Genomic DNA, 20,181 nt, shown 5'->3' on the forward strand with positions numbered 1-20,181 from the left:
TGGCCACGCCTGCTGCTGCCCACCACACAGCCCCACTCACCTCCAGCGCCTTCATTTCCCCAGCACCACCTTGGGCACCACCACCTCTTCCTTGCTCCCCAGGCACTGCTGAGTGGTGGCCATCTGCTGCTGGTATCGCTTCTGTGCTTGGCCACCACCTGGCACCTGCCCTCCCCTGAGGGGCCGAGAGCCCGGGCCCTCCACAGGGCCAGGACTTGCCCTCCCCTCCCTGTGCCAAAACGCTCCACAGTCACCACGCGCCCTGCAACCGCCCCACACCAACCCTCAACAGCCGCCACGTGCCTCAGCCACCTCGCTTTAATGGCTGCCACGCACTGCGGGCACCTGCTGTAACAGGTACCTGGTGGGTGAAACGTGACCCATTGCCCATGCAGTGATTTAGGAGCAGGTCTTCATACCAGCTCTTCTCACAGAGCTTGTGGTTTTTTTTTTCTCCTGTTAATGGAGAAGGATTTACAGGTGCAGAGAGAAGAGCCTACTCACCAGCAGGCAGTTGAAATGCTCAGTGACCTTGCCTTCCTAAGGGTCTTATTTTGCCCTTGAGCAGCTGAGGTTTCTGTCCCCTTCAGAGGGAGCTCAGCCCAGGAGTCAAGAGGAAATTCAGTGGTGAGCTGCCTCGTAAACATGTCTGGGGAGAACTTCCGTCGTGTCCTCAGGCAGCCTTTGTGGCAGTGGAGGGGGAGGCTCTGTGTCCTTGGCACAGGTGCCACCAAATGCCTGAATTGTTCACCCACCTGAGAGGCAGCTTGAAGAGGGTGCCAGCTGATGGTGGGTTACAGGACTGGGCCTGCTCAGAAGGTGTGCAGTTATTGGCAGTGGTGCAGTCTGGCTGGTCCTTGTGGGGCTAGTGTCTTCTGCTGCTGCTCCCCACTGCTGCCTGTGTCCTTGACTTCTGGGTGCAAGAGAGCTGGGGCAGCTTCTTGCAATGAATGCTGGCACACTCCCTCAGCAATCTGGTGAGGTACTCCAGAGGCACATGCTCACCCAGAGGGGCCTCCCCTTTGTCTCTGCCTTCTTCAGGCCACTCCGCAAGCACTCGTGTCCATCGCAGCCACAGTCCCTGGCGCTGCAGTCCAAAAGCATCCCCGTTATCACCAGTGCCACTAAAATTGCTTTTCAAAAAAAAAAAATTTTTTTCTTTTATTCTGTGGCAAGTGAACGGCCAGAGGTGGCTGTTCAGTGCTGTTCAAACTCAGTGAGGTACCTAGGGTTAATCCCACTTCTGTGGCATGCTCCTCGTGCAAGGTTTAGGCACTCTGCTCCTGTGCAAGCTGAAGGCTCTGTTGTTCGTGGGGGGCAGGAGGGAGCCCTGGATAGGCAGTTCTTCAGCTTGTTCTTTCGCCTGTTAAGGACAAGATACGATGTACGCGTGCTCTGCGAGTTGCTTGTGTGTCAAATGAGCCCTTATTAGAGGCAGGTATAGCGGGGTTTTTTAATGCCAGTGCCTAAAAAGAAATGGGGTTTTGTGGGTGTGACTGACCCGAAGGTGTTTGGTGGAGGATGGTATGTTTCTCCTGGAGATCTTGGATTCCTGTCCAGGCCAGGAAGTTGTTGCTCTCGGATACATGATGGTGTGTGCTGGAGAGCCTCAGTGTGAGGAGGGATGCTGTGTAGGAACCCAGAGGAGCAGGCCAAAGCAGCTAGGGGCCAAAGAGAACCATCTCCGAAGCTGCTTGCTTGGGGGACAGCAGATGCGTGGGTCCGTTTGCCACCAGCCTCGTGGCAGGAACACTATCCAGCCCCTCCACGCTGGGCTGGGTTGCTCTTGGCAGCGTTGTGTCCTGGGGACGGTAACAGGGCAGCAGCTGCAGGGCTGTTGCCAGTGGTATGCCTGCTGTGTGCACGTGTGTCATCTTCAGGCAAGCAGGGGAAGGAAGAGGAAAGCTGGAGGATGGCAATAAATTGGGAAGATGCCTTAGCACTTACCTAAAAACACGTCCTCTTCAGTGGTTGTATCTCTTGGTTTTTCGTTCTTGGTCCCCCTAACGCACACCGAGGCCCCCGTTGTTGCTGGGAAGGGTGAGCACCCAAGGGTGCAAGACACTCAGCCTCGCGTGCAAAGGAGGCCTGAGCTTTGGTGGTAGTGGCTCTCCTTACTTGTGCAGTGTGTGACAAGGCACGTGAGGTTGTAAGGTTCTTGCAAGGGATGTGAATCATGAGCACACAGGCCTTGGCAGGGCAGGCCACAGTCTGGTAATCTGTCTCAGAAACACTGGGCTATGTTGTGCTGTTTGGGCCTGAATTCATGAGCTAGCAGCTAATTGGTTAATAACCTGCAGCAGTCTGCCCCCCTCCCCTCCCTGACTACAAGAGTGACCTCTGAGGGACTCAGCATATCCCTGGTCAAACCACCTGGTGAACCTGTGAGGTGTGAATGGACAGGGAGATTCTGTGGTAACCACCTCCCATCTGTCAATCATAGTGAAGGGGCTGGAATATGCACATAAAGGGTTAGAACATACCTTCCTGATTGGCTAAAGGCCACATGCCCTAATTTGCATCAGCCTATAGAAAGAGAGTGGGGGGGGGGGGGGGGGTGAGGGGGACCTTGAGGTGAGCAGCTGGAGAGTGGGGGAGGTTTGGGGTGGAGGAGCCCCAGTGGCCTTTCTGAAGGCTTGAAGGAGCTTGGCAGCCTTTTTAAAGGCCGGGCTCCAGCTGAAGACATCAGGAGCAGGGGAATCATTGATGACCACAAGAGGGCCTGAATGGTGGTAGCTGACCACTGTCCCCTAACAGGGCCTTGCTCTGCCTCTTCCCCCTCAAGTCAGGCTGCTGGCTGGGACCACCATTGAATCTGACACCCAGGAGACCCCTCTCTGGGGGGCAGGCACATAAGTGTGGGTGTACCACTTCTTGAGGGTGTGGGTTTGAAGCTCCATTCTCATAACAACCTGAGACCAGTAGGGCCTTAGTGAGGTTCAGCTCACCCCTTGCCTATCAGGTGGCATGTTGTGCAGGTGTGACCCGATAGACCATCCTACTCTTTACTGTGCACTCTCTTGCTCTGTCTGTCTTCCTTTTTGGGGGTATGGGGATCTTACTTTTGAGCTAGCTAATAGAACAATGTAAGCCCTAGATATGTGGTATCTAAATGAGTTATTTGTGAATAAGTTGTTAGTGTTGTCACTCCTTCTTGCTTATTTGGAGAATCTCTGTAGACCTATGCACTCAGTAAAGCTCCCATCAGCCCCCAGGAACCTGTTAGTTGTGAGTGGTTAATGAAGTTGTTGAAGAGGCCTTTTGCTTGGCTCAGGCATGCTTCTTCATCCAACAGCACCATAAGCTTTCCAGGTGTTGTGCAACTGTTGACTCACTGCTGACTAATTGAACTAACTGAGCAATTAGCTTAGGAATGGTGGCTTGATATTGACTCCCTGGTCAATAGTGCTTCAGTACCTAGAAGCTAATTGCTTAAGTAGTGCTGAAAGTACTGGAGAAATGTTGAATAAATGCTGGACTTGGACAAGGGTGTGACCCCCCCCCCCCGTCTCCCCCAAAAGAACAGTTTCTGGCATGAAAGCATCTCAATGGGAGGTTTGTCCTGGTGCATGCTGGTCTCCTTGCCCTCTGGGTGCTTGCAGATGGACCCCCACCCCACCTCGAGGAGGGTCCATGCACCCTGTCCCCCACCTCAAAAAGGGCCCCCTCAGCCTCTGCTTTGGGGCTGGAAATGCCGGAGCTTGCCTCTGTTTCCAAGTCCCCACAAGGCAGGACTTAGCCCCAGTTTCCAGCCACAGAATCAGCCACCTCAGCCTCTGTTTGCGGACCCCAAAAGGAAGGACTTAGCCTCTCTTTTGGAGCCCAAAAGGCAGGACTCCTTCACCTGTTCTTGTGCTTGAAAACAGGGAAGCTTGAACACCAAGCTTCCCTTGGTGGCCCTAAAAACACAGCACTCGGCCTCTGCTTTTAGTCCCCACAACAGGCACCCTTGCCTCTGTTCTCAGAGTCCCAAAAACACAGGACTTGGTCTCTGTTTCTGGAGCTGGAAAACCTTGGACTCTGCTTGGAGGATGCGAAAGGGCCAACTACGCCTCCATTCCAGGCCCCCAAAACAGAGGCCTTAGTCGCTGTCTGCAACCACAAGCACAGCAAACTTAAAAGCCTCTGTTTCTGGCCCCCAAAATGCAGGACTTGGCCTGTCTTCAGACACAAAGGCAGCCAACTAAGGCTCCCTTTCTGGGCCTCAAAGTGGCCTAACTAGCCTGGGTTTGTGGCCCCAGGAACCCAGGATTTAGGCCCCCTTTAGGGCTCAGAAGTGGGGAACTTGCTCTCCGTTCTCAGCCAGAAACACAGCCAGCTCAGCCCCTGCTGCTGAGCTCCACAATGCCTCCCCAAGTCTCTGGTGGTGGCCCCCAAACCTCACCACTTCCTGCCTGCCCTGGCACCTGGCCCCCAAAGCCCCTGCCGTCGGGCTGCAAGTGCAGGGCTTGGGGCAGCAGCCTCCACCTGGGATGGCCCTGGGTGGCTCTGGGCTGTGCTTAGGGCCAGGGCCGGGGCGTCCCTGCTGGGAGGGCCCGGCCCCGGGTGTGGGGCAGCCTGGGGGCGTTGGGCTTGGGCCCTTCAGCCTTTATTCCCTGGCCTGGCCCCACTCCCAGCCCTGGGAGAGCGGCCCTGCCCCCTTCCCCTCTGCAGCCCCACTCACCCCCAGGGGCTCCCAGTGCCCCTCAATCCCTGCAGCCCCCACTCGCCCCTTGGGCCCTCCGCTCGCCCCGGGGCCCCTCTCAGCCTCAGGCCCCCCCTTACCCCACTGTCCCCAGTGGCCTCTCCAGTGTCTGCAGTGCCCTCCCTCACCCCATCTCTCTGCTTCCCATGGCCCCAGGCAGGGCCCCAGGCTGGGCCGGGGGCACTGGGGCCACATCCTGGGGGCAGCAGGGCCGGGGCCGGCGCAAGACCCCCACAGAGCCTGGAAACAAGCTGGCGCCTTCCTCATGCGGATGGAGCTTTATTGTCCTCCAGCCTCGGGCTACTGGGGCCCCCGGCACGGGGCACCGCTGCTGCCGCCAGCCACGCACGGGGGGGCCTTGGCGTGCCACTGCCTCTGCTGAGCTGCAATGACACCAGAGGGAGGCACCGTGGGTGCTCGGCTGCTGTTTCCCCATGGCCCCCCATGGCCTCCGGAGCTCCACAGTGCTCAGCTGGGGGCAGCTGTCCTGGTCAGGAGCCTGGGGGCTGTGCAAGTCCTCTCTCCCCATTCCACACCCCCCCCCGGCCCCCCCCACTTTCGGCACCAGCCACCCTGGCCTGGTGCTCGCGGGGCCTCTGGACACCTCCCCAGGACGTGGGGTGGGAGCTCGGTCTCTGTCACCTACCTCCCCACAAGAACGCCAGGTCCCATCGCTGGAGCCACTCAGCTGGCGCTGTGTCCAGGATGATGCCTGGCACATGGGGAAGTGCAGCCATCAGGGCATGGCCCCAGTCCCAAACCCAGCTCCAGCCCTGAAGCCCAACCCCGGCCCCGACCCGAGGGACGTGACCGGGAGCAGCGCGACAGCCCTGCACTGCCTCTCACCCAGGACGGTGACGGCTGTCACCTGCGACGCCTGGCAGCTCCCCATGCAGCAGCTCCGGGCTGTGCTGAAGAGCCTCTCCAGCAGCGCGGGGCAGTCTTGGGCCTAGGGCAGAGCAGGCACGTGGGAGCTCATCTCTGGCTCCAAGCGCCACCCGCTCCCGGGTGCCCTGCAGCCGGCACAGGAGCCACAGGGCAGCCACCCGCCCGCCTGCAGGGACGCAGGCCCCAGTGCAGAGCTCGCTCACCAGGTGACTGCAGATCTCGTCCTGCAGCTCGGCCGCGCTCAGCCCAGCGCTCGTGGCAATGCGCCTCCGCACCCTCTTTGACCCCAGAAACGGGGCGCACAGGTGGAGAGCACCCTTGCACGCCTGGAAAAGAGCATTGGCCCGTCACAGGGACGCTGAGCGCCTGCCCGCAGCACCAAGGGAGGGAGAAACCTCGCTGCCGCGCTGTCAGCGAGGGCCTGCAGAGACACCAGCAACAGCAGCACCACAGCTCTGCTGGCACCACAGGGCTTTCTGCAGATCTGCAGATAGCAGAAAGCTGCTTACATCGGAGACAGCTGGGGCTGGGTCCCGCAGGTGCAGCACAAGGCTGGGAAACACTTCCTCCACCTCTCTGCTGAAACTGGACCTCCTCCCTGAGGCAGACGAGGCCAGAGTCCCATAGAGGGTGAAGGCCAAGCGACGCAGCACCTCTTCCTCCTGCGAACAAAAAAGCCTATGTGGCAGGTGCTAACAAGGGTGCCGCCTACAAACCCCTTGGCACTAGCGCGGCACTGCCCACAGGGGGATGGCAGCCCCAGGACGGCTCTTGCCTGCCCAACATGAGAACGAGTGGCTTCACTTACCGCCCCCAGGAACGCCCGGGTGGACCTGGCGATGTCTGCCAGGGCAGAGCCCACGGCACTCGCCTTCAGCTGCCCCAGCACCTTCACCAGCGCCAGCAGGCTCTCGGCAGCCACCTCCGCACCGGCCACATCCTCCAGGCCCCTGCACAGCACCTCCACCACGGCCGCCCTGTGCCTCCGCAGCTGCAGAGCGACAGGTGCACAAGCTGCTCACTATCCCTGCCTCCCACCGCTGCCCTTCACCATGGCGCCAAGGGCTGCACTTGCTCGAGCAAGCCCAGAGCAACCCCCTGCCTGAGGAGCCCCGCTTTGCATCCACTTTCCCCTTTGCTACCCTGCTGACATCAGAGCGAGGAGCGCGGCCTTAGCACAGCCCCACGTCTGCCTCTGCTCGTCTCTCCAGGCTCCGCAAGCCCCGCACACCTCTCCACTGGCACCTCTTGAGTTCGGACTGTGCTCAGAGCGCAGAAAAGGCCGTCTCACCTTTGTGGGTGCTCCACTGGCCATGTTGCCCACGCCTCTCATGGCCATTTGCCGCACGGTGTTGATGGGGTCACGTGATCTTTCTAGTAGGGCCTTCAGCAGGGGCTTCAGGAGCTTCGTCTTCTCCACCAGATGGTCCTTCACCAGCTGCAATAAAGCCACGGGGCTGCTAGCATCGGGACGCCATTCACGCCAGGCAAGACAGGACCCCTCCGAGCCCTCCCTGCCCTCCTGCTGCCTCACCTCAGCAAAGAAAGCCGTGGCCGTGAGCCGCAGGTTTGCCGAGGGTGAACCCAGCCACGGGAAGAGGCTCTGCACCAGGCGCTGCGGGACAAGCTCTGCGCGGATCAGCACGCTGCGCACAAAGCACGAGCAGGCTCGTGACACACAGTCACACAGGACGGCCACGGGCCACAACTCCCAAATTCACCGACTCCAATGCAGATGCTGCTCTGCACCTCAGCAGAGCTCCCGGGCATGAAGGAAGGTCCCAGCAGCCCTTTCCCTGGGCATAGCCCCCGCGACAAGGCAGGACACATTGTGGGGGCTCTCACCTCGCCAGGAGACACACGCCGGCGGTGTGAGCCTGGGGGTCTGCCAGGGATGCCCACACTCCCTGCTCCCGGAGCAGCCGCAGCCAGCGCTCCTCCAGGCACCTCGCCAGCACCAGCTCTAAGGTCTCCACAAAAAGACTGTGGGGGAAAAAAAAAAACCCCAAAGAAAGCTCCAGGGGCAGAAGTTTGGGGGCAGATTTCTCTTTGGCAGAGCTAAAGCAGCTCAGCCACTTGGGGAGCTGTTCCTCCGCTCATCCTAAACTCCACCAAGGGACAGGCAAAGTACCCCTGAAATGACGCTCCAAGGTCTTCAAGTCTCAAGCTAACTGAAAACTGGCATTTTTGCCCTTTGTCCTGCCCCAAACCCACAGACAGCAGGAGAAAGCCCAGAGTCCCTGGGCTGACTCCACGCCAGGCGCCCAAGGCACTCCCCAAGTGCTCTGCTCAGCAGCACTTTGGGGAGAGTGCCTTGTAGGTGGCACACAGCACCGATTTGCTCCTGCCGTTGCACAGCAGGAGCGTGGGCAGAGCATGGCACTGTGGGGAGCCTCACGATGGCCCCAGCTGGCGACACAGAGTTTACAGGCAGCCCTGCACCAGTGGGACAGTTGGGTGTGCCTGCAAGGCCATGAACCACACAAAGAGGCCAACCCCTGCCCCTGCCCCAGCCGCTCCTCACCTGCCCGGTGTGTCGTTGCTGCCCAGCTCCCCCAGGGACAGTGCCATCTCCTCCCCCAGAGTCTCGCTGACCTGCCCCAGGAGGCTGGGAAGCAGGGAGGGAAGCAGGTGCTGGACCAGCGTCTTGCTCCGCAGGACCACCAGCACCTCGGAGAGGGCGCGGGTGATCTACAGAGAAAGTCAACCAAGAACCACCTGGTAAAACAAGGGCTTTTCCCACTGTCCACGTCTCCCTGCCACCCTGGGGGGGCTTTTACTGTCTCCAATTCTCACTGCAGCGACAGCCTTGTGGCCCGGCAGCAGCAAACTGTCCCGACTCCCCACACCACTTACACTTCCACCCCCCTGGCACAGCACCCCGCCAGGCTCCACGGGTGCCCGCAAAGGGCACGAAACTCCCTCACGCTGAAGCACGAGTTGGAAAGCAGGCGTGAAGTGGCATAAATGCCTCTGCCGCTGACCGTACCGTGCGAGGCTCCAGGGCAGCCTGGCTGCTGCCCAGCTCTTGAGTGCAGCAGTCCCTCTGGTGGCTGCTCTTTCCAGCTGCCCTTAATTTTTTGGTTAAGCACACCAGGATGTGGCATCCCAGGGTGCTTCTTCCCAGGCTCCTCCACAGCTCCACCATGTCACTGCAAGAGAACAGACGCTCGCCCATGAGCCCCTAGCTAGCCTCGGGCACCTGCAACAGCCTCACGAGAGGCCAAAGGCTCTCCTTGTCTGCAACGGGGCTGGCCATGCCCAGCTCGGGACAGAGACACGAGCCCACGATGCTGCAGCGCTCAGCCTTTCCCCGGGGAAGAACCACCTGCTCCCTCGCGGGACCCCGCAGGCAGGTGCGCCCTGGGGCTGGCTCTGACTGCAGAGGGAAGGCCGAGGGCACAGACCTGTCCATGGGCAGGCGCTTCTGGAGGAGGCTGTCGAGCACCGGCTGTTGGTGAGAGCGGGCCAGGAGGAACATTGCCCGCAGCGCGAACCCCCTGGGCGTGCTCTGCCGGGTGCTGCGCAGGCAGCTGGAAAGGATGGTCACCATTTGGGGCACCTGAAAGCAGGAAGGCGAGAAAGAATGGCTCGGTGCGTCCTTTCCCCGTCCTTCTTCGGGGCCAATGGTCAACAACAGAGAGCAGCTAAAGGCGAATAGAAAAAACACCCCCCTCTCACCTCCTCCTGGAAGATTTGCTCCCCGCGCTCCCCCAGAAAGGTGAGCATCCACCGCCCAGCGGCCCACACACCCATGGGCCTGGCGCACAGCAAGCTCTCCACGATGGCGCTCGTGAAGTCTGTGGCCTGGGCTGCGGGGCAGGATTTGCAAACAAGCTGGGGAGAAATCAGGAACAGAAGAGACCACGTCATGGGTTGCTCAGATGCAAAACTCATGTCCTGACAGGAGTACTCGCATGCAAACTCGCACACACACACACATATACCGTGGCCCCCTCCCTGCTTTTTGGGGGCCAGTTACCTTCGCGATGTTGGTGGAGGTCGTGAGCAGAGACTCAGAGGTGACGGCGTTGAGCCTCTGACACAGGCGCCTGATCTCGTTGCTCCAGGCCGCCTCATCCGTGGTCTTGGCTGGAGCCAGGAGAAAGGGGAGTCACATTCAGGGGGAGCGAAACTCCGACCCCACGTGCTGGGGACGTGAAGTCTTGCCCACTCTCCTCACCTCCTATTTGGAGCAGGCGGCCGAGGCAGGTCGCTGCCCGCTGGCGGGACACGGCTGACACGTCGCATGTCAGAGGCCCCAGCAGTCCTGCCAGGGAGCCGAACTGCTCGCACGCATGGCCTCGCTGCAGGAGCAAGAGGCAGGCAAAGAGGTCACTGGCAGCCCCTGCGGCCACTCGCCCTCTCCCGGCCACGCTGCCCCCGAGCTGTGGCTGGGCAGGGGGCAAACGAGGAGCCGTCCTGCAGCCCCAGGAGACCCACAACCCGGCGCCTGCTGGGGCAGCTCTCCCTACGCGCATGGTCCCTGCTCACCCTGTGCTCGCGTCGCTCTTCATAAGTGCCCAGCAGCTGGACGCAGACCTGCAGGGCCCTCTCCCGCTCGCATGCGTGGGCCGAGGTGAGCCAGCGCCGCAGGACCTGGGCACGGGCACACCTGTCTCACCACGGGCGTCTTTCCACCCGAAGCCCTTCGCCAGCCCCCTCCTTCCTCGGCCTTGCTGCTTGCACAGCCCCGGTCTCTCTGGGCACCCCAGCCCCAGGCGAGGAGCCCTTCCCCGTGGGGACCTCCCTGCTCTGGGCTCTCGCTGCGGGCAGCATTGACCTGTGCAGCACCCCTCGCACACGGCTGCGGCTGGGGAGAAGCTCTGGCTCATCCAGGGGGCTCGGCAGGACACTGCGAGCTGCCTGCAAGCAGGCTGCTGCCGATGGGAAAAAGCTTGGGTGCCAAATTAGGGCAAGGGGGCCTGAACCTAGGACCATTTCCCTGTCCGCCACAGCAGGGTGTTACCCCTAGTTGCAGGGAAGCTCCCCTCCTCACACCAGCCCTGCAGCAGGATCCCCACGCCTCTGTCCCGCTCTGACAGCAGCGACGCTTTCCCCGCCCCCGCCCCAGGGACACTCACCTGCACCAGGTCCTTAAAGCAGACAGGGGCCGGCTCCGCTCGGAGAAGGGCTGCCACGAGCTGCCCCAGCACTCGCAGAGACAGCGCGTGCACACCCTGGCACCAGAAAGGGGGACTGAGTTCGGGCACCCCATGCACTCGCCAGCACAGCCAGCGGCTGCCAGAGTGCGGGGCGCCCGCAGCTGGGCCCCCGCCCAGGGGTGGCCAAGAAGCGCCGGCAGGTACCGATGTGTGTGGAGCAGCTGCCCCCGTCTCCCCTTCCTTTGCCATCTGCTCCGGGCGACGAAGGCGCACGACGCCCTGGCAGCACTGAGCCAGGAGGTTGTGCTTTTCCTCCCTCCTCAGATGGGGCTTCAGCTTGCTGCCAGGAGAAAAAGGGAGGGACGACAGAGAGGGGGCTTACTAGCACTCTCCAGAGTGAGTCACACCACCACTGGCTTTGTCCCCATCGACAGCCCCAAATCCAACACCCTCAGCTCCAGCCACACCGGCTGTCTGGGCTGGGGCACGCAGCCACTCCCACAGTCCCGGGGACAGACCCTACCTCAACTGCTCGATGGCCACGATGGCCCGGGGGTGCACCGGCGACTCCTGCGGCTCCTCCTGAATCACCTCCTGCAAGTCACAGAGAGACACGCGCAAAGTGGGCAGCGGGCAGGGGTGAGGGAGAGCCTGCCCGCCCACCCCGGCCACGCGTTCTTCTGCAGGACCCTGCAGGCACTGGCCCCTCAACCCCCATGGCTCCCTCAAGGGTCCCGCAGGACGAGGCAGCAGCTCCCCAGCACCCAAATGTCCCACGCTCCCCTGCCACGGTTCCAAGTGCCAGCACCCAAGCACCCTGCCCCCTGGGAACGAGGCTCGGGGAGCTTGGGAGCTCGTGCACCGCCCCGGGAGACCATTGCTCCTCTGGGCAAACCTGCCCCACGGCAGAGCCCACAGCCACCCCTGCGTGACGGCCTCGGCTCTGGGCACTCACCAGCAGGGTCTGCAGCAGCTCCCGCTTGCGGCAGAGCTCAAACCTGGGGCAGGCGCCCACAGCCCCGATGGCGAGGCTGATCTCGGTGACACTCTGCACCAGGGAGAGCCTCAGCTGGGCATCCTGATTGCAGGGGAGGAAAACACACTTTGAGCTCCTTGAAGGGCTGAGGAACCTGCCTCCAAGCACAGTGCGGGGAGGAGACTGTGCCCTCTGGGAGCCCAGCAGACCCCAGCTCGGCACCCGCGGCCTAGGAAGGGACTCTCCTCGCCCCTCCTGGGAAGGAGCCTCTCACGGGGAGGCAAGCAGCTGCCCCAGCTGCTGGCCAGAAAGACCCACAGATCCCGGCCCAGAGGAGCAGGGCAAGCAGCGCTGGCGCGGCTACGATGGGAGAGGTGCGCATGGGAAGGGTGAGGAGAGGCCGGAGCTGGCAGCACCCGGCCGGCTATGCCCTGCGCCCCGAGCACCCACCTGGCGGCCCTCTCGGTAGAGCTGCAGGACGTTCCCCACGATGTCTCTCTCGATATGGGCCAGCAGCTGCTCCCTGGGGGCACGCAGCGCCATCCTGCCGTACACCACCATGAGCGCAGCGCGAGTAGCGCGGGTCCTCACCGTGTTGCTCTGCTGGGGGTTTGTCGGAGAAGCACCGAGACATCAGCCCACGGCCCCACTGTGCCCGGGACTCCGCACGCTCCCGAGGCAGGAGCTGCTCTGCACACGACCGGCAGCTCGGCTCCCTGCGCACCTCTAGCAGCTCTAACAACAACACCCTGGGCTCTTTACCTTCTGGTGTTTCAAAGTGCCCATGAACGCCTTCACCGAGGACAAGGCCAGCTGGAAGTGGCTCTCGGCACAGCGGGACACAACTGAAATCATTCCCTGCAACGCAGCAGAAACAGGGAGTTGCTCCCACCAGCTCCACTGGCCAGGCAGGACCTTTCCCACGGCAAACAGCAGTGAAGGGAAAACCAGCAAAGGCTGGAGCAGGCCACGCAGAGCCCCTCTGCCCTGGGGACACGCCGAGGACACTCGGCAAAGCAGGGCGACACGAGGAAAGCTCACCTGTGCCTGCCACAGCTCCAGGTAGTTGGCTTCTTGGAGATATCTCAGTGTCTGCTCTTGCACGTGCCTGAGACACCCACAAGCTGCCAGGGCCGTGCCGAGAGCCTTGTACAGGAAGCGCTGCAAGAGAAGAGGCCGAGCCCTGGCTGTGGGGACAGCCCAACCTGGCGGGAGAGGGCCAGGCCACGGCCAACCCCACCATGCTGGCACCCATGCCCAGCGACCCGAGGGCTCTCCGGCGCAGCCCTCGGACGCGTGAGCAGCGGCAGCGGCACCGCACAGGGAACAAACCTTCTCCCAGGACAGGCGGGGAGAGCTGCCCAGCTGCTGGCTCAGCTCCCGGCTCAGGCCCACCGTCCAGGCCTCACTCCCAACGACCTCCAGCGAAGTTCTCAGGAACTAGGGTGAAGAGGACGATGAAGCAAATGCTCACCTGCCCCTTACCAGGGTCTTGTGCACATCCTCTGAGCACGCAGCACCCACGGCCGGGGCAAGTGCAGGCTGCTCGGGAAGTGCCTGCCCTGCTCCGTCCTCCCACCATTTTTCCTGTCCCCTGCTTGCCCCATCCAGCTGGGGACCCCACACGCATGCCATACCTTAAGCAGAAGGCTCTCCCACTCGGCCACATGCAGGGAGCTTGCGGTTGTTCCTGCAAAGCCAGAGGAAGCAAAAGCCCTCGCCGTTATTCCAGCGGGCTCCACAGCAGAGCCCAGGGGTGGTCTTTGCCGTCCAAAGCCCCACAGCCTCAGGCCAGTGGGCTGACAAGAGCCAGCAAACCCAGGACCGTTCCCCTCCACCAGGCTGGGGAGCTGAAGGCATTTTCCTGCCCCTCCGCCGGCCCAGCCTCTCCCGCCTGCCCGCACCTTACCTGCCAGGTGCTGCAGCAGCAGGGGGATCTCTGCGGCCCACTTTGCTCCCACGGCTCCATGGATCGTGCTGGGGAGCGCCTGCAGCAGCTGCAGGGCCGCTGCTCCACGGCCACCGCCCGCGTGCGGAGACACCGCCGCCACCACCTAGGCCAGGGCAGCAGGGAGACGGGCTCACGCCTGCCCCAAGAGCTGCAGCTGCCCCCATAGGCAGGCAGGCAGGCAGGCAGGGAGGTTGGCACTGCCCCAGCTGGCAGCAGGCAGCTGACCCAGGTGCTGCCGTCCTCCAGGAGGAGCAGGAGCCCCTGAGGGGCAGGGGAGGCTCAGGCTGCCTCCGACAGCTCCTGCCTCCTCCCGGGGTGCCTGGCACTGGCCTCGGCACCATCTCTCCCCGCCTCTCCTCTTGCCCGGGCCTCAAAAGCTCTTTCCCTGGGGCCCCACTACTCACCAGCAGGCGAGCCAGCAGGGCCTGGGGAGCCGGCAGAGGGGCTGCGGGCAGAAGGAAAGGCTGCGTGAGACACCCAGCCCCTCCGGCCCTCCTCGTGCCGCATCCCACATCCCCGCATGTGGCTAAAGGGGACCCGGCTGCGCCGCCTCCACACCAGCTCTGCTGGGCTCCCGTGGCTGAACAGCCACCGCTGAAGGCAGCCCCGGCATGGCAGGAACAAGCCCCCAGGCCCCCGGCGAGAGCTGGCTGCAGCAGTGCCAGGCGGCTCCGCCAGGGAAGGGGCACGCGGGGCAGAGCCCTCGCACCCAGCGAAGGGCACTGCTCTGCCCTGCACTGCCCCGGGCCTCCTGCGTGGGGCCGCCAAGGGACAACAGGGATATGCGCTGCCCCGCTCACACCCAGCCTGGCGCAGCATGCCAGGACTTTCTGCTCCCCACCTAGCTCCTCAGATTCTAGAGCCTCGGGTGCCGCCTCCTCTTCCTCGCGCCCTGCGCTCTCCTGTCTCTCAGCCAGGGCACGCAGACAGCGGCAGAGTGGGACCAGCATGCCAGTGTACTGGGCTGGCACCACGTACCGCAGCAGCCTCGGCCACAGGAGCTGCAGGCAAGAACCAGGCCGTTCAGCACGCCGGCATTTCCACCTCTCCATCCCTGTTCCCCCATCATTGCCACTTCTCTGGCACCGGCCCAGCCCTTCAGCCTCGGGCCTCCCCTAACTCAGAGGTTTCGGTCTCGCCCTGCCTTTCTCCTCCACCTTCTCTCCCTCTTGCCCACCGTGCTTCACACTCCTTTCCCCCTCCCTTTGGCTGCCTGGTTGATGAGAGCTGCTGGCACAGCTCACCCCCAGGGGGCAGGTCACCTCTGCACTCCAAGGGGACACAGGATTCCTATGGCCCCACCAGCCCCTACATCTCATGTACGGGATGTGGCCAAGACACATGCCCAGTGGGCTCGAGTCAGCCGCAGCATGCGCTGAACAAGCAAGTCCGGCCCCACAAAGCTAAACCCCAGCTCTTCTCCGCTGCTTTAGTGGCTAAGACAGGGGTCCCAGTGCACAGAGGAAAGCCTCGGACACCCCCAACCCCACTGCTCACAGAGCTTGCACATGGAAAGGACTGGTGCGTTTCCGTGAGCCGCACACACTCCGCGGTGTGTCGGGGAGAGGTTCAGGCCACAGGGAGGGTGAGGAAGAGCGTCCCCAGGCAAGAAGCAGCGGCAGGCGGAGGACAACTCACTTTGGCCACCCCTCTGGCAGACATGTCCAGCGTGCCCAGGACATGCCCGCACAGCCGCTGAACAGCCCTTTCTTCCCGGGCTTCCACCGCACAAAGGCTTCCCATGGCCTGCGAGACAGAGGTGGGAAACACCCGTCACTGCCCCTTCCCAGACCCTATGGTGCACAGCGATGCAGAGCCCCCTCCCACCGTGGCACCGGTGTGGCGGCCCTGCTGCACCCAGCTCTCTGCTGCCAGGGACGCCCGTGGCAGCACAGCACAGTCGGAGCATGGGACGCAGCCCTGGCGCCTTGCTCTGCCCTTACCAGTCTGCCCGAGGCCCGGCTGAACTCGCTGAAGATGTGCCCCACCACGTCCCACGCCGAGCAGCCCGGGGCACTGGAGCGCAGCAGCTCCCCGATGAAATGCAGAACTGCCTTCCTCACCTGCCAGGGAGGCTGCTGTTATGACCCCGGCCCACAGCCCCAGGGCAGGCTGCCTTCGCAGCGCTGCAGCCCTTCTGGCTGGGCCAAGACGACAAGGGTGCAGCAGCAGCCCACACTCCACTGTCGCCACTGGGCTTTAGCCCTGTGCCCTGCCTTTGCCTGCTGCTACAGCCCCGCCAGGCTCTGCGCCAGGGAAAGGGTGGCTCTGCCCCCGCGGCAGCACCGTGGCACCATCCCTGCCCAAAACAGCTCACCTGGGCCGCGGGGTCGCCACGCACAGACTGCACAAGCTTCACAAACAGGGGCAGCTTCTCCCTCATCTCGGCAGCTGCAAGGGACAAGGAGAGGTGTGTGCTGAGGCCGAGCCCCCATTTCCGGAGGGATTCCTCACAGCTCCCTGGCTTTTTGTACACAAGTGGGACAGAAAAGCAGGGCCAGACTGCGATGGCAGAGGAAGCAGCAGCATCCCGGGGGGACTCCATTTCTCTCTCCTGGCACACTGACCATCAGAGCGGACCAGAGCTTGCAGCACTTCCACGGCTGCCACGCGATCAGCCTTGCTCCCGCTCCTCAGCTTGCAGTACAGGAACACGATTGTCTCCGCGGGGCAAATTTGGGCTGCGAGGAGGAAATCACGCTCAGCATTAGTGACCAGCATCTTCGCACCCGGGTAGGTTTGCGACACAGCTGCCAGCACACGGCGGCACGGCGCTGCCTCTCCTCTCCTCACCCTGCAGCACGGCGCAGCGGCACAGCTCTGCTCTGTGCTCTGGGCTGGGTGGCTCGATCTCGTCACAGAGCTGTGAGAACAAGGTGTGTTTCAGAGAAAGCCAGATCGGTGTGCAGAGGGACAGGAAAGAAACTGTGCTGTCAGCCCTCGTCTCACGGGCAGCTCTGGGCGCGGCCCCACCACCAAAGCCCAGAGCTCCGGGCGCACGCAGAGCTTTGCAGCTGAGGCTGCCCAGGAGCCTCAGGCCAGCAACGTGGCACCAGGCCTTACCTGCTGGTGCACAGCAGCGTTGATGGCCAGAAGCTTGGCCCGGGGCACGAGGGTCTGAACGTCCGCCACAGCCCCCAGGAAATAGCTGAGACTCTGCAAGGGAGCATGAGAGGGCGAGGGGGGCTCTCACCGCCAGCCGCCCGGAAAGGGAGAAACCGGCATCGCTGGGAGAGGCCATGGCCTGAACCCACGTCCAGGGAAAGCCCAGCCCCGCATGGGGCTTCTGGTTCGTCCTTCCCACAGAGCAGCAGGAGACCAGGAGGTCTCCTCTGCACAGCCCTGCTGGGACAGCCTTTCCTGGCACGTTTCCCCGCCCCCAACCTCTCCCTGTCCCAGGGGCAGGATGCAGCCCTGGGTGCGAGGGCAGAGCTCCTTGTGCACCCCCCCCCAGCCCGGGAAGTGGCGCAGCCTCCCGTCCTGAGCTGCTCGCTCCAGCGACTCACCGCTCCCTCCTGGCCCTCCTGCCTTGCTGATTTCTTCCAGCAAGAGCCCAGGAAGCCTCTGGCCTTTGTTCCCCATTCCTGCCCAAAGGGGTCCCAGCTCCTCCCGGCACCCCGCAGCTCCCCAACACCTTGCGGCACCCGCACAGCGCCCGGCTGCGCCGTGCCCTGCGCAACACCTCACCGTGGTCACCCCAAAGGGCTCCCGCACTTCTCGATACTGGTGCAGCAGCCAGAGGAGCTGCTCCCAGGCGCGCTCGCGGTGCTGCTCCGCGTGCAGGAGGACACCCATCATGGCACCCATCGCCCTGAGGACGGCCTGCTTGACCTGCCGAGGGTTGGCGACATGCGGCGGTGAGGGCTGAGGGTCTCTCCAGCACTCGCCTCCCCCAGACACCAGCCTGCCCTTCCCGCGCAGGGGACTGTCCCTTCTCCCTGGCCAGAAGGGCTCGCTCACCAGCACAGAGAGCATTTCCTCCCGGCACACCCTCAGCCTGCCCTGTCAAAAAGGCCCTGGGATTCCTACGCGGAGTAGCAGGCCGGGCACTGTTGCTTTCTGGCACAGAGCCGCGAAGGAGAGCTGCCGTCCTGCCTGCCAGCTGGCACTGCTGGCCCCGGCATGCTGCCCGCAGGCTCCCGGCTCGGGGCCCTTTCGCAGCCAGCCTGCTCCCTTTGACTCCTTGCAGAGCCCCACCGGCCCCTGCAGACGTCCCTGCTGCTGCCCACGGCTGCAGAAGCAGCAACGCTCACCTCTTCCTCCTCACAGCGCCGCCAGTTTCTGCCCACGTAGCGGAAGAGTGGGTAAACAGGGGCGCAGAGTTGGGCCGCCCCCAGGCGAGGGAAGGCACATTTCTCCCACTCGCGGAAGTACGTGTTTATCCCTCGGCACCACTGCTCCACAACTGCAGCATGAGAAGGGAAACAGGATCGTGGCAAAGTCTCTGACCAGCAGGAGACCTCGTTTCAACCAGGCCCCCGAGCCTGATTTAAGCCGACGCCAGGCTCGCCAGGCCTCAGGTCTGCCTTCAGGCACACGTTGCATGAGGGTCTGAGACACCTGGGTTGAAATGCTGCCTTGTTTCTCCCCTCTTCCGCCCCAGCACACCTTTTCCTCCACACAGCCTTGCTGCCCTCCACCACTGCCCGCTGCAGCCCCTGCCTCTTTCTTCCCAAACATTGGCCCCTCAGCACAAGCTTGGAGGCTTTGGCAATTCTTTCCTGTGCTCTCCCTTAAAGCCCACAAGCTCCTTGGGGCAGCCGCACCGAGCGCCGGCCCGGCCTGCCCACAGGCACCCCGGCAGCACCCGCTGCTCCTGCTCGTTCAGGGCAGTTGGGGGCTGCTGAGGCTGGAGCTCACTGCGGCTCAGCCCTGCCCTGCCTGCCCCGAGACCCCAGCGAGGCGCCCAGGGCCACCCTGGCCCCTTCCGCTCCCCGCGGGCCCTGGCCGCAGCGCCGACACTCACCGCCGCAGACAGTGCGCAGCAGCCGGCTGCTCCCCACCTCGCTCAGCACACCGTGCAGGGCTGACAGCGTCGTTTCCACGAAGGGCACGCACTGCAGGGCTGCAGAAAGGGCAGGGGCGGTGGGGCGGAGGGCGGCTGCCGTCAGCCGGAGCTGCCACGGCCCGTGGGCTCTGTCCCCCGGCAACGCTGCCAGACCAGGGCTGTGGGGCCATGCCAGAGGGCAGGGGGACGGGAGAGCTGCCGAAGCCCTGGGGGAGGCCCTGGCATGGGGAGGGTTCCTGCCAGGGCACCCATGTACCACCAGCTGCCTTCCCCGAGGGGTGCGGGGAAGCCCTGGGGCATGGGGAGGACAGCGTGGGGCAGAGCCCGGCACATTTGGTCTCCAGCAGGTTCCCTCCAGCCCAGCGCAGCCCAGACTGTTTTGGCCAGGGTGACGAATCCCTTCTCCTGCCTGTCACCCACTGTAACGCGGAGTAGCAGGCCGGGCACTGTACCGTAGCGGGCAGCGAGGTTGCGCAGGGTGATGAGGACGAACTCCTCCGACATCCCCTCCAGAGCCTTCAGGTGGCCCTGCAGCACCGACATCACGTCGTGCAAGTGGGAGCGGGCCAGTGCCACCAGGACACCACTAGCGTCCGTCCTCACAGCGGCTGTCACACCCTGAAAGACAGCAGTTTGCGCGTGACAGCAGCGTGACTGGCCGTCCCCCACAGCTTGGCCTCGAGGCAGGACAGAGAACCGGTAACTCGACTCCAACTGTCCCTCGCTCACAAACAGCCCTGCAGCCACCTCTCTGCACAGCTCCCGGGTCACTGCCCCAACCCCCTGCCAGGACCCGTCCCCGAAGCCTCTCCTGTAGGACAGACGTGCCAAGCGCAGGGGTCCGGGGTTACCCTCAGAGAGGACAAGCTCACCTGGGCAGCTTGCAGGTCCTCGAATGCCACCGCTATCACTCTGTCCACGACAGAGTTCTGCAAATGGCTCTCGTCGTGCCACAAGACGCTCTCCAGCTCGCGGTAAATCTCCGCTCTGCCATCCTGGGGACACACCGCACACGGCAGCAATGGGACGTGTCGCCCTCACATCAGCTCCGCCATGCTGACGCCAGGGACGAGCCGCCGCCACCGCTCAGCACAGCCGTCGGGAGTGGGCGAGAAATCCCACGCTGGGATTTCCCAACCCAAACCCTAACCCTAACCCCGGGGACGCTGCCACCTCCTGCAGGAAAGCAGGGTGCGCGGTAGTGTCCGCTCAGCGCCACCAGCAGCATCCGGTTTTTGGGAGGAGGCACGGCAGGAGGACAGAGGCGCCATTGAGCGAGATCAGCTCACAGCACCTGGGGAAGCTGGGCGCTACGGGGAGCCCTCGAAGCCCCACGCAGCCCCATGGGATGCCCCCACCTCACCTTGACGCCTTGCAGCCGGTCCAACAGAGAGGTCACGACGGCGGCAAAGGTAGCAACGGCCGCAGGGCCAGAGCCAGCCGCCCTGCCGCCGTCCTCACCCCGCGCAGGTCCGGACTGGGGACCTACACAAGTGAAGAAACCTGGAAGGAAAGAAGCGGAGGGTTTGCGTTGCTTCAGCAGCCGCAGGGGCGGGCCCTGAATTGGGG

The 20,181-nt window shown here is 63.3% G+C and overlaps 1 protein-coding gene across 1 annotated transcript; it reads right to left on the reverse strand.

Moving 5' to 3' along the window:
* Positions 1-1,393: 1,393 nt before the first annotated feature.
* LOC138068531 (maestro heat-like repeat-containing protein family member 2B) lies at positions 1,394-19,931 on the reverse strand. The gene is made up of 38 exons (XM_068956361.1): positions 19,485-19,931; positions 19,065-19,230; positions 18,571-18,669; positions 17,858-18,009; positions 17,292-17,435; positions 16,668-16,760; positions 16,398-16,467; positions 16,172-16,285; positions 15,922-15,995; positions 15,548-15,667; positions 15,243-15,350; positions 14,446-14,605; positions 14,009-14,049; positions 12,986-13,093; positions 12,695-12,814; positions 12,416-12,511; positions 12,104-12,256; positions 11,633-11,755; positions 11,201-11,271; positions 10,882-11,017; positions 10,657-10,752; positions 10,067-10,171; positions 9,756-9,879; positions 9,555-9,664; positions 9,254-9,409; positions 8,980-9,134; positions 8,562-8,724; positions 8,097-8,263; positions 7,418-7,555; positions 7,107-7,218; positions 6,864-7,010; positions 6,381-6,563; positions 6,082-6,234; positions 5,776-5,898; positions 5,531-5,633; positions 5,331-5,396; positions 1,948-2,031; positions 1,394-1,802 (listed from the first exon to the last, which is right to left on the reverse strand). The coding sequence occupies exons 2-38, from the start codon at positions 19,153-19,155 to the stop codon at positions 1,753-1,755; spliced, it is 4,308 nt and encodes a 1,435-aa protein (XP_068812462.1). The 5' UTR covers positions 19,156-19,230; positions 19,485-19,931; the 3' UTR covers positions 1,394-1,752.
* Positions 19,932-20,181: the final 250 nt, after the last annotated feature.

This window comes from Struthio camelus, chromosome 10 (assembly GCF_040807025.1).
Source record: "Struthio camelus isolate bStrCam1 chromosome 10, bStrCam1.hap1, whole genome shotgun sequence".
NCBI classification, from domain to species: Eukaryota; Metazoa; Chordata; class Aves; order Struthioniformes; family Struthionidae; genus Struthio; species Struthio camelus.